This window comes from Bufo bufo, chromosome 2 (assembly GCF_905171765.1).
Source record: "Bufo bufo chromosome 2, aBufBuf1.1, whole genome shotgun sequence".
NCBI classification, from domain to species: domain Eukaryota; kingdom Metazoa; phylum Chordata; class Amphibia; order Anura; family Bufonidae; genus Bufo; species Bufo bufo.
This window is the reverse complement of record NC_053390.1, coordinates 367,143,481-367,155,905: the sequence shown is the minus strand read 5'-3', so window position 1 is coordinate 367,155,905 and position 12,425 is coordinate 367,143,481. Positions and strand designations below refer to the sequence as shown.

The 12,425-nt window shown below is 38.6% G+C and overlaps 1 protein-coding gene across 1 annotated transcript; it reads left to right on the top strand.

Moving 5' to 3' along the window:
- The first annotated feature begins 9,652 nt into the window (after nucleotides 1-9,652).
- Nucleotides 9,653-12,216, top strand: LOC120991534. Its single transcript, XM_040420329.1, has 5 exons — nucleotides 9,653-9,735; nucleotides 9,827-9,964; nucleotides 10,161-10,310; nucleotides 10,943-11,304; nucleotides 11,993-12,216. Exons 1-5 carry the CDS (start codon nucleotides 9,661-9,663, stop codon nucleotides 12,180-12,182), a joined length of 915 nt encoding a protein of 304 aa, XP_040276263.1. The 5' UTR covers nucleotides 9,653-9,660; the 3' UTR covers nucleotides 12,183-12,216.
- The last annotated feature ends 209 nt before the right edge of the window (nucleotides 12,217-12,425 follow it).

Genomic DNA, 12,425 nt, shown 5'->3' with positions numbered 1-12,425 from the left:
ACGAAAATGTTCGGGTCCGTGTCACGGACACCCCAAAATTCGCTCATCCCTACTCAGAACTTACTTACCCTATTTTTAAAACATGCAACACTTCCCTGAGATGCTCGCCAGAGATTTTTCTACTGCTCCTTCTGCCTGAACACCAGTGAAAGCTCTTCTAGTGACAAATGTAAACTATCCAATAGTACTCTTGAAACATCTTCATGCAGTACAACAGCCTTATATTATCAATTTGAGCACAAATATCTACTCATTTTCTCTGCCCCTCCTTCCCTTTTTCCCTCCCTGCTTCTTCTACTACTTTAATTCCCCTCCTAGTTAAATTTTCCATTGCTTTAAAAACTGAAATGACTGATAATTGATAATTGTCAAATAACATTACAGATGGACTCATTACTCTATAACCAAGATACTATGCCTCGTGCTTATGTAACTATGATTTATTGTATGATATAATACATAGGGGGATACCTGCTAGAAATCCTGTAAACATACATGGTTTATATAGAGAAAAATCTTCTTGCATGACCACTTTTCCTTGATGTATATGGATATTCTATATGGCTTACCTATCTGTGTTACTGTTTTTCTTTTCCAATAAAAAGAGATTTTGAAAAGAACAGAATCAGAGTAAAAAATGAGTTTTGTTTGGCTGTTAACCCTTGTGTTACAGGGAAAATGGATTAAAATGCAAAATCTGCAAAAAAATAAAAATAAAGTGAAGTTTAGTGAAGTTTAGAAATTTCAACAATCCTTTTTATTTAATTCTTGTGGAGCACCTAAAGGGTGTAGTTTCTAAAATGGGGTCATTTATCAGTGGATTCTACTATGCAAGCCCCATAAAGTGACTTCATAACTGAACTGGTCATTTTAAAAAGTGGGTTTTGGAAAATTCTTCTAAATTTCTTCTAAGAATCTAAGCCTCTTAAAGTTCTAAAAAAATTAAAAATACTTTACAGAATGATGCCAACATAAAGTGCACATATGGGAAAAGTAAAGTAATAACTCTTTGTGAGGTATTACTTTCTGTCTTATAATCAAAGAAATTAACATTTTGAAAATTGCTATTTTTTTTTAATAAATAAAGATAAAAGATATTGACTCAAATTTATCACTAACATGAAGTACATTGAGTCTTGAGAAAAAAATACCAGAATGGCTTGGATAACTAAAAACATTCCAGAATTATTATCCTAAAAAATGACATATAATTGCGTGGGATTTAGGGTGAAAAGTGGCTTGGTACAGAAGGGGTTAAACAGTCAGACATTTTATTATAATTCGTCATATAATCCAGTTTAAGAAATGTATATGGGGGATGGAGAAAGAGGAGAAGAGTTATCACTAAAAGATCATAGTGTGCATTCTTATTTTGATTTGAATATGTACAATGCATTGATAAAAAATTATAAAAGCCAATAATAATACAGTTAAGGGACATAGAAATGACAGACAAATACAACTGATACAAACTCATATCTTAGAGTGCTCCATAAGAGTAAAGGTGTATAATTAGAAGATACAATAGGGTTCTCTATTTAAAAGCCTCCTAAAATAATTTCTGGTACTTTCAGGAATTTTAGATGAATAGGATCACTATTACGTGCTAATGAGAAATGTCATGACAGACTGTTCAATTTAGAATTATTAATTTTGGAAGAAAGTGTATTCAATCTGACTCACATGGACTTGAATGAACAACCCAGGTACTGTAATCGACAATGGGACTTTAACAAATAGATCACAAAAGATGATGTACTCTTCAACTGACCCTTAATATCAAAAATCTCTCCAGTACTATTAGATATGAAATTACTTGTAGCTAGAAAGTTCTTCAAAGTTTTACCCTTCCTAAGGCCTCTTTCACACTACAGTATGTCCATTTCAGTGTTTTGCGTTCCGTTTTTCACGGATCCGTTGTCCCGTTTTTGGGTTCCGTTGTGTCTCCGTTTCTGTTCCGTTTTTCCGTTCCGTTTTTCCGTATGCCATATACAGTATACAGTAATTACATAGAGAAAATTGGGCGGGGCATAACATTTTCAATAGATGGTTCAGCAATAAACGGAACGGAAACGGAAGACATACGGATGCATTTCTGTATGTGTTCAGTTTTTTTTGCGGACCCATTGACTTGCATTGAGCCACGGACCGTGATTTGCGGACAAACATAGGACATGTTCTATCTTTTCACGGCACGGAAAAACGGAAATACGGAAACGGAATGCATACGGAACACATTCCGTTTTTTTGCGGACCCATTGAAATGAATGGTTCCGTATACGGACCGTATACGGACCGCAAAAAACGGACCGCAAAACGGAAAAAAAAAACGGTAGTGTGAAAGAGGCCTAAATGTGATATTCTTTTATTCTGGGACTAAATTCCTTCAAATTGGTTCATTTGAAACAGTGTTCCAGTGTTTGATAAAAATAGTTCTAATAGAGATGTGAGTCATATTAAATGTGGTTACATAATTATTTATACTATGGATTCATCGTTGCCTTTATCTGTTAAAGGTTTTTGTGTTTTACCAACTGGCACTCTGCTTGCGATATGCTTCTGAACTATTGTTTTAGAGTACTTTTATATGAAAACATTCTTGTAAAGTTTTGGAATGCTCCTTAAGATCTACCACTGCTCCGGTTATCATTGCCATGCTCTGTTTACCCAGCTGCATCTGTGATTTCACATCAACATGGGCCTCTTGGCTACTTCTTTAATTAGTGCTCTTCTTGACTGGGCTGTCAGTTTAGGTGGACAGACATGTCTTAAAGGGTTTGCAGTTGTGCCATACTCCTACCATTTTTGGATGATGGCTTGAGCAGTGAGATGTTCAGAGTTTGGGATATATTTTTTTATAAACTAATGTTGCTTAAAGGGAACCTGTCACCAGTATTTTGTGTATAGAGCTGAGGACATGGGTTGCTAGATGGCCGCTAGCACATCCGCAATACCCAGTCCCCATAGCTCTGTGTGATTTTATTGTGTAAAAAAACTGATTTGATACATATGCAAATTAACCTGAGGTGAATCCTGTCCCTGACTCATCTCAGTGACAGGACTTATCTCAGGTTAATTTGCATATGTATAAAATCGTTTTTTTTTACACAATGAAAGCACATGGGGACTGGGTAATGTGGATGTGCTAGCGGCCATCTAGCAACCCATGTCCTCAGCTCTATACCCAAAATCCCTGTGACAGGTTCCCTTTAACACTCTCTGCAACTTTATCCCTGACATGTCTGGTGTGTTCCGTTTTTATGATGCTGTTTGCTTGCTAATGTTCTCTAACAAACCTCTGAGGCCTGTAGTTATACTGCGAATACATTACACATAGGTAGCTTCTATTTAGTTGACTTTCGAAGGCAATTGGTCACACTGGATTTAATTTAGAATACAAATGCACGCCAGACTTTTCAGATTTTAACTTTAAAAAAACTTTTGAAAATGCTGTATTATTTTCTTTTCAGTTCACACAAACTTGCTATTTTGTATTGGTCCATCACATAAAATCCCAGTAAAATACATTGAAGTTTGTGGGTGTACCGTAAAAAAATGTGGAAAAGGACATTCACATTAAGATTGCCTTTGCTATTCAGTTTCTGATTCAGATTTTTACATAGATAACTTACTGTAGATGGACATATGAACAACTTAAAGTTACCCAAAATATAATTAGTTACAAATGTAGCTTAATGTGATCAATAGCAAAAATTATTCACTCCACTGAGCAATGCCATCTGTTGACTCAATTTTCAATAAACCTACTTCACCTAGATTTTTGTCCTATTAAAATATTTAGATCATAACAGTATGCTCATGCTACTGTTAGCCCAAAGATAGACAAATACCTAAATAAAAATAAAATAGATCTTAGCAAAAAGTAAATTGTTTATGAAATTGGTAGATGGTAGAGTTAAGCGGACCCCTGGATGTTCGGGTTCGACGGGTTTGGCGAACTTCGGAAAAAAGTTAGAGTTCGGGACCCGAACTTGACCCCGAACCCCATTGAAGTCAATGGGGACCCGAACTTTGGAGCACTAAAATGGCTGTAAAAATGTCATGGAAAGGGCTAGAGGGCTGCAAATGTCATCAAAATGTGGTTAAAAGCATGGCAAGGGCTCTGCAAACAAATGGGGATAGGGAAATGACTTAAAATAACATAAAATACGTAAAAATAAAAAATTATAATCTTGATCTAGGAGGACCAGGTCCATATGGAGTAGGAGGTTGAGGAGTCGGTGGATGTGGCGGTGTAGGTGCAAGTGGCGGTGGAGGAGGAGGAAGCCTACACTGCTTTTTGATTTAAAATTTATTTAAAAATTTTTAAATTAGGGTACACTGCAAAACATTGGGAAATTTAACCCTCCAGTAGTGCTAAACACACGTTTAGACAATACACCGGCTGCAGGGCAGGCCAGCACCTCCAAGGCGTAAAGGGCAAGCTCAGGCCATGTGCCTAATTTGGAGACCCAGAAGTTGCAGGGGCTGACCCCTGTCAGTTAGTTTGTGTAGGCGTGTGAATACTTACTGCCCCACCATGTCGCACGTCCCCGTGATGTTCACGATCCAATTTGATATCTGCTCTATCAACTTTCGATGTTCTTTCATGCGCCTACCATGGTGATCACGGGTGGCGGGGAATCAGGGTTCCAGGCCAGAGAGGGAGCGTGAGAAAAAGAGACCAAATTTAAGGGAGATAGATTTATTTTAAAAATTTGGGATCGAAAAGAAATGTGGGAAAAGCTATTGAGGCGCAAATGTGGGACAAATTACAGAAGCCCAAATGTGGGCCAAAAGGGTCAAGCAGAATTGTGGGAAAAGCTATTGAGGCGCAGATGTAGGCTAAAAGAGTATAGCGGAAATGTGGGACAAAATATTGAAGCTTAAATGTGGTACAATTTGTTTAAGTTTAAGCATTGAATCAAAGGAGGTGGCGCGCATCAATTAAAGAAGCATTTCAGAAATTTTATTCCCTGTCACCTATGCAGAGCAGGGGTTTATTCACATTTAAAATTGTATAATGTCAACCCAAGAATGTAACAGAAAAATTACAGAAATTAATTAACCTGTCTACTTGGTAGAGCAGGGGTCTATGACAGAAAACAATTGTTTATTGTTACCCGAAAATGTAATAGAATAATTATTGAAATTTATTAAGCTGTTAACTAGGTAGAGGAGGGGTATATTACACCCAAATATTTGTGAATTTGACCATAAAATGTAACTGACAAATGTTTTTTTTTTTTACCGGTCGAATAGGTATAACAGTGGTACATCACACCAAAGAATTGCTGAATTTCACCAGAAAATATAACTGACAATTATTTTTTCTTGTTAACCGGACAACTAGGTATAGCAGTGGTACTATACACCCAAAAATTGGTTAATTTCACCCGACAATGTAACTGACAATTTATTTTATTTTTCAACTGGCCTACTAGGTATAGCAGTGGTACATCACACCCAAAAATTTGTGAATTTCACCATAAAATGTAACTGACAATTATTTTTTCTTGTTAACCGGACAACTCGGTATAGCAGTGGTACTATACACCCAAAAATTGGTTAATTTCACCCGACAATGTAACTGACAATTTATTTTATTTTTTAACCGGCCTACTAGGTATAGCAGTGGTACTTCACACCCAAAAATTGTTGAATTTCAACTGAAAATGTAACTGACAAATTAATTTTTTTTGTTAACCGGCCTTTTAGGTATAGCAGTGGTACTATACACCCAAAAATTGGTTAATTTCACCCGAAAATGTAAATGACAATTTATTTTTATTTTTTTACCGGCCTACTAGGTATAGCAGTGGTACTGTACACCCAAAAATTGGTTAATTTCACCCAAAAATGTAAATGACTATTTTTTTTTTTTACCGCCTACTAGGTATAGAAGTGGTACTATACAACCAAAAATTGGTGGATTTCACCCGAAAATGTTAATTACAATTTTATTTTTTATTTTAACCGGCCTACTAGGTATAGCAGTGGTACTATACACCCAAAAATTGGTTAATAGAATAATTATTGAAATTTATTAAGCTGTCAACTAGGTAGAGGAGGGTAAATTCAAGCATTATATACTGCTGTCATATTTAGTGATGTCCCAAACTATTCGCCGGTGAACAGTTCCCGGCGAACATAGCTTGTTTGCGTTCGCCGCGGCGGGCGAACATATGCAATGTTTGGTCCACCCCCTATACATCATCATTGAGCAAACTTTGACCCTGTACCTCACAGTCAGCAGACCCATCTAGCCAATCAGCATACCCTCCCTCCCAGACCCTCCCACCTCCTATCAAAAAGCAAGGACAGCATCCATCTTAGATTCATTCTGAAGCTGCAATGTCACAAATTTGACAAATAAATAAAACTAATACTTTATTATTTCAAAAAAAGGGGGGGAAGGGAAACAAACTACAACCTATATATAAAATTCTAGGTGACCACTCACTCATAATAATGAGGCGGTTAAGGATGGCATATGAAAACCGCTGTAAGCGGTACCGCTCAATATGAATAGGGTCACTAGAAAGTCCACTACTGGTGCGTTACTGAGAGGTGGCATCAACAGGCCATCTGGCCGTGATAAACTGATGCCTCCAAGGTGTGCGACGTGGTACGGACCGGGTGCTCTGCTCAACAAAACCAGCTTGGTGTGCCCTGGACTAATTTTAAATTGCTAATCCGTTGATAAACATCTGCCCATAGGAACCGGTCTACATAGAACCATCTGTTCAGTGGTGAACTAGATGTCTGAGTACCGGACCTACGAGCACGAATCAAAGGACACTGGACTAAAGCTGGGTGAGCAAGAGGACAACTTGATCGCGGCTGCTCACAAACTGCAGAGGGCTGGGGACCCACAGACCTCAACAGCAGTGTGAGCGCGATACAAGTCACAATAGAAAAACATAAGTTTGCCCCCACTCATCGCTCGACGCGTTTCGCCATGTGTGGCTCGTCAGGAGCATAAAAATGTGGGTTTAGGACAAACAGCAAACAAAGTTGCTAACCTCCGTAACAGAGGCTGCAGCTGTCAGCACGTGTTTGTACTCTATTAGAGTAAGGACTGCAATGAGGTTAATATAAATAAGGGCATGACCTTGCTTCATCTGATCGCCACCTCCCACTGTACTCCGTATACATCCTACTTTCCGCAGCCGTATCATCATAATAAAGAGCTCTTGCTAATGATGGCTGAGTCGCTATAGGTACCATCATAACTGGGACATAATGCTGAATTCTCCCTTATTCCTGCCGTTCTGTCTCTATGGTGGAATCAACAGCTTAAAGGGAATCTGTCACTAGCAATGTTAAAAAAAATTTTTTTCATGGATCCATGTTTAATAAAGTACCTTTTTTCCATCTGTGTTCTTCTTTTCCATGTCAGTCTTGTCCTTTCTTCTAAAAATCGATTCTTAGGATATGCAAATGACGCTGTAAGGAGCCCAGAGGGGCGTTTTTCTTTCTCCACGGTGCCCAGGAACGCCCCTCTGAAGTGCCATGCCCGCCTAAATATGAAAACTACTAACGCCTCCATGTTTAGCTGAATCGCCTCCCAGAGGCGCGGCTAAGTCCTCAACACCACCCCCCTCCTCAGCGCCGCGCTCTGCAAACACCCGATCCTCCTCTCGTCGGCGTCCCAAATCCGGTGCAGGCGCAGTGCCGGCAATTGCCTGCGCCTGCGCTCTGATAATACGGCTGAGGGCAACAGCTTCAACATCATCACTGGGCATGCGCCGAGCCCAGTGACGTGTTCGCTATTGCCTCAGCCAGCTGCAAGCTGAATAGGCTGTCCGTCCCCCTGTCCCGACGTAATCAAGAGGATTTCATTCTGTCTAGGTAGCGATTTGACAAATGTATTTATTGACTACCACTATACACCAACGTATGTTTATATTAGTACACTAGTTATAAAATCAATATAATATATGGCCATATGATTATATACACCCCCCCCACACACACACACACACCAATAAAACCCTCAACCATATATGATATAAATATAGCCCACATCTTTTTATATTATATATGGTTGAGGGTTGAAATAATGTGCTAAGACATGTGAACCCCCCCCCCCCACACACACACCAATAAAACCCTCAACCATATATGATATAAATAGAGCCCACATCTTTTTATATTATATATGGTTGCGTGTTGAAATAATGTGCTAAGACATATCAAACCCCCCCCAACCCCCCCCCAAAAATAAAAACATTGAACATTGTATAATAAAAATAGCCCCAACATCAACGGTCGCTGCATCAACTCCATGAGGTGCAACGCTCGCTGCATCAACTCCATGAGGTGCAACGGTCGCTGCATCTACTCCCAGAGGTGCAACGGTCGCTGCATCAACTCCATGAGGTGCAACACTCACTGCATCAACTCCATGAGGTGCAACACTCGCTGCATCAACTCCCAGAGGTGCAACGGTCGTTGCATCTCTTCCCAGAGGTGCAACGATCGCTGCATCTACTCCCAGATGTGCAACGGTCGCTGCATCTCCTCCATGAGGTGCAACGGTCGCTGCATTAACTCCATGAGGTGCAACGGTCGTTGCATCTCTTCCCAGAGGTGCAACGGTCGCTGCATCTACTCCCAGAGGTGCAACGGTCGCTGCATCAACTCCATGAGGTGCAACGCTCGCTGCATCAACTCCATGAGGTGCAACGGTCGTTGCATCTCTTCCCAGAGGTGCAACGGTCGCTGCATCAACTCCATGAGGTGCAACGGTCGCTGCATCTACTCCCAGAGGTGCAACGGTCGCTGCATCAACTCCATGAGGTGCAACACTCACTGCATCAACTCCATGAGGTGCAACACTCGCTGCATCAACTCCCAGAGGTGCAACGGTCGTTGCATCTCTTCCCAGAGGTGCAACGGTCGCTGCATCTACTCCCAGAGGTGCAACGGTCGCTGCATCTCCTCCATGAGGTGCAACGGTCGCTGCATCAACTCCATGAGGTGCAACGGTCGTTGCATCTCTTCCCAGAGGTGCAACGGTAGCTGCATCTACTCCCAGAGGTGCAACGGTCGCTGCATCAACTCCATGAGGTGCAACGCTCGCTGCATCAACTCCATGAGGTGCAACGGTCGTTGCATCTCTTCCCAGAGGTGCAACGGTTGCTGCATCAACTCCATGAGGTGCAACGGTCGCTGCATCTACTCCCAGAGGTGCAACGGTCGCTGCATCAACTCCATGAGGTGCAACACTCACTGCATCAACTCCATGAGGTGCAACACTCGCTGCATCAACTCCCAGAGGTGCAACGGTCGTTGCATCTCTTCCCAGAGGTGCAACGGTCGCTGCATCTACTCCCAGAGGTGCAACGGTCGCTGCATCTCCTCCATGAGGTGCAACGGTCGCTGCATCAACTCCATGAGGTGCAACGGTCGTTGCATCTCTTCCCAGAGGTGCAACAGTCGCTGCATCTACTCCCAGAGGTGCAACGGTCGCTGCATCAACTCCATGAGGTGCAACGCTCGCTGCATTTATGGCGTAAGGTTCACAGATCACTGCTTATATTCACAGATGTTCAAAGATCAACATTTATACTGAGATCTTTTTTATAATATTAAGATTTAATACATTTTTAATTCTGTTTTTTTTTTAAAAATATTATATGTAAAATAATTATTATGGATACCGTTGAAAGTTTTGAAGAATTGGAGGGGTTTAAGGAAAATAAAATTATTGAATCATCTCAGACTTCTGTGAGTATGCAATAAAATATTTTAATTACAGTACATATCAATTTTTCTTAAAAATAAGCAAGCTAACAATTTCTTTGATTTATTCTAACAGACTACAGATTCGGTGACCCTCAATGAAAATCTAGAAGAGGTTGATATTATTAGTAGTTGCAATGATTCCTCTTTTGATCTGGATTATCCTTACCATCTTCAGGCATGTTCTGTGGATGAGGAAATTGATAATCTACAGGTATTATCTATTTTTAATATTTTATAAAAATATCTTTTGATCATTACTTAATTAGTTAAACATGAATAAGAGAGTAACCTTTACAATGCTAACAATATTAATATTATTTTTTTTCACTAGGCTTATAACTATTTTCATTTGTATTTATAATATATTAAATTTGAAATTAAAAATTTTTGTATATTTTTTTATACAGAATCTGTTTGAAATTAAAATGTGTGAAAATTTAAATGAAGATGGAAGTGATATAGTAGATATGCAGGAAACAAGCGATTCTCCTACTAACAATCCGACATTGGATAATGAAGCCCAAGACATTCTACAAGACGATGATGAAAACCGAGAGGTACAAATAATATGTGTGTTATTTGAATTAGCAAAATTTTAGATAAAAATTATATTTTAATATTTTATAATTTTTAATTTATTTCTAATTTTATTAAAAAATTATAGTGATTGATAAAGCCAATCAGCCCCTACCATCCTTCAATAAACAATACCATAGTAGCAGCAAATTTATGCATAAATTTATTGTTTTTATTATGATTATGATTATGATTTTATTTAGACAATCAACCAGCGTTGATCTACAGAAATTTCAACATAACTTCCAATCATTATTCAAATACATAAGGTTAGGACATAGGGTAATTAGTAGAGCTAATTATTTTTAATATTTCTATCTAAAATTGTCAAGCTTGGGATGAAAATTTTAATTTATAAAGTTTCTATAAGCAAAGATCGCGTTTGGACTTAGCACAAGCCCTTTTGCCTATGATGGCATCAGACACATGGAAAGAACCGTGCATGTGCTAGCTCGCAGATTTTGAGTTAGCACACTATTAACAGTTTCTGCCGAAAGAAATATCATTTTCGAAAAAAATTGTTATTTTTTAAACAATATAACAGGAAGAAATTAATTTTGTATGTAATGAATGTGTTTTTTAATTAAAAAATATTATAAAATTGTTATTACAGATTTCAACACTTCTTTCGGAATTACGAGAAAAATACAGTAATCTATCAAATATTGAATGCTTTCCTGACAATCCTACAAGACGTGAAAATGAACGCTATATTGAGTTTGATATTGAGCCAGAGGATGATCGTGTCGGAAACACTAATTGGTGCACATGTTCGAGATGTCATGTTATGCCTACATATGTCGAGTCTATATGTTGCCATGAAATACCAAATGCAGAACCTTACATTACAGACAATACTTGTATCACACTTCATGAGTATTTTAATTTATATTGTCAAAGAGAAGACCTTATAAATATCAATCTTCGTGCCGTTGGTCAAGTTCGAACACCGCCCCCTGATAGAGATTTTAACAGGTTGACATCAATTTTAATTTACCTACTATTACTGAAGTTTAATTTTATTAGATTGGTGTATATCTTGATTTATTGCATTAGCAACGCCATTATAATATGGGTCTGATCATCTAGTCAAGCAAAGCATTATTTTATTTATTATTTCTGTTTGTTAAATTAAAGTTGTTTTCTCAATAGTGTATATTGCCCGTGTCCAAGGTGTGAACCTCAAAGGTCCTGAATTGCTGGGGATCTACCGTGTGCCAGCAGCGAGGAGATTGTGGCCGCATTCAGTTTAACTGATACTCGATAAATCTGTTAATCCAAAATACAGAGCGTGCTCTATTTTTTTTAGGGTTGTTTCAAACGACCGTGTGTCACCCGTGCCTGTGCTGTGGCCCCCAAATTGCGGTCCACAAGGCACGGGCACCGTTCCGTTGAAGTGCCACATGAAAGGTGTCTGGCCCTTCCGGTACGCAATTTGAGAACCACGGTTTGGGCATGGACATCAGATGACCTTGTGAATGAGCACTAACATTGAGATCTGGTTCTAAATCATATTATCTTTTCTTCTTTTTTAGGTTTACTAAAAAACTAAATTGTTTAACTGTTATGTTATTAAAAATATTTTTTTTTAAATAAATAATTAGATCTTAAGGAAAATCTAAACTTTTTTTATTATATGGTATGTTTTTGTTTTGTGTACTAGGCAAAGGCGTAAGACAGCATACCGGTTTTTCACCACTTGGGTGCATGGCTATCTCGGAGTTGGAAATAGGAAACCCATACCCTCTTGTGCAGTTTATCTAATACGGAGTACTTTTCCGGACCCTGAAGAACGTTACATGGGTTTTAAAGAAAGTTACGAGTACCCTGCTGAGTTTATGGCATTGGAATAAAAGAATTTAATATTATTTTTATATTGTTTTAAAAGTTGTACAATTTAGCTAAACTTTAATTAAAAGATAATATTAGTGGATAACGAATTAAGTTTATATCATTAAGGATTTTAATTTTTTATTCTTTGTTACATTAAAGGGATTGTCAATAAAAAAATTTTGGGATACACTATCTAGAGCATAGTTCAGCAATATCAGATTGTCGAGGGTCCGACTCCCCCCCCGATCAGCTGTAGCAGTGAG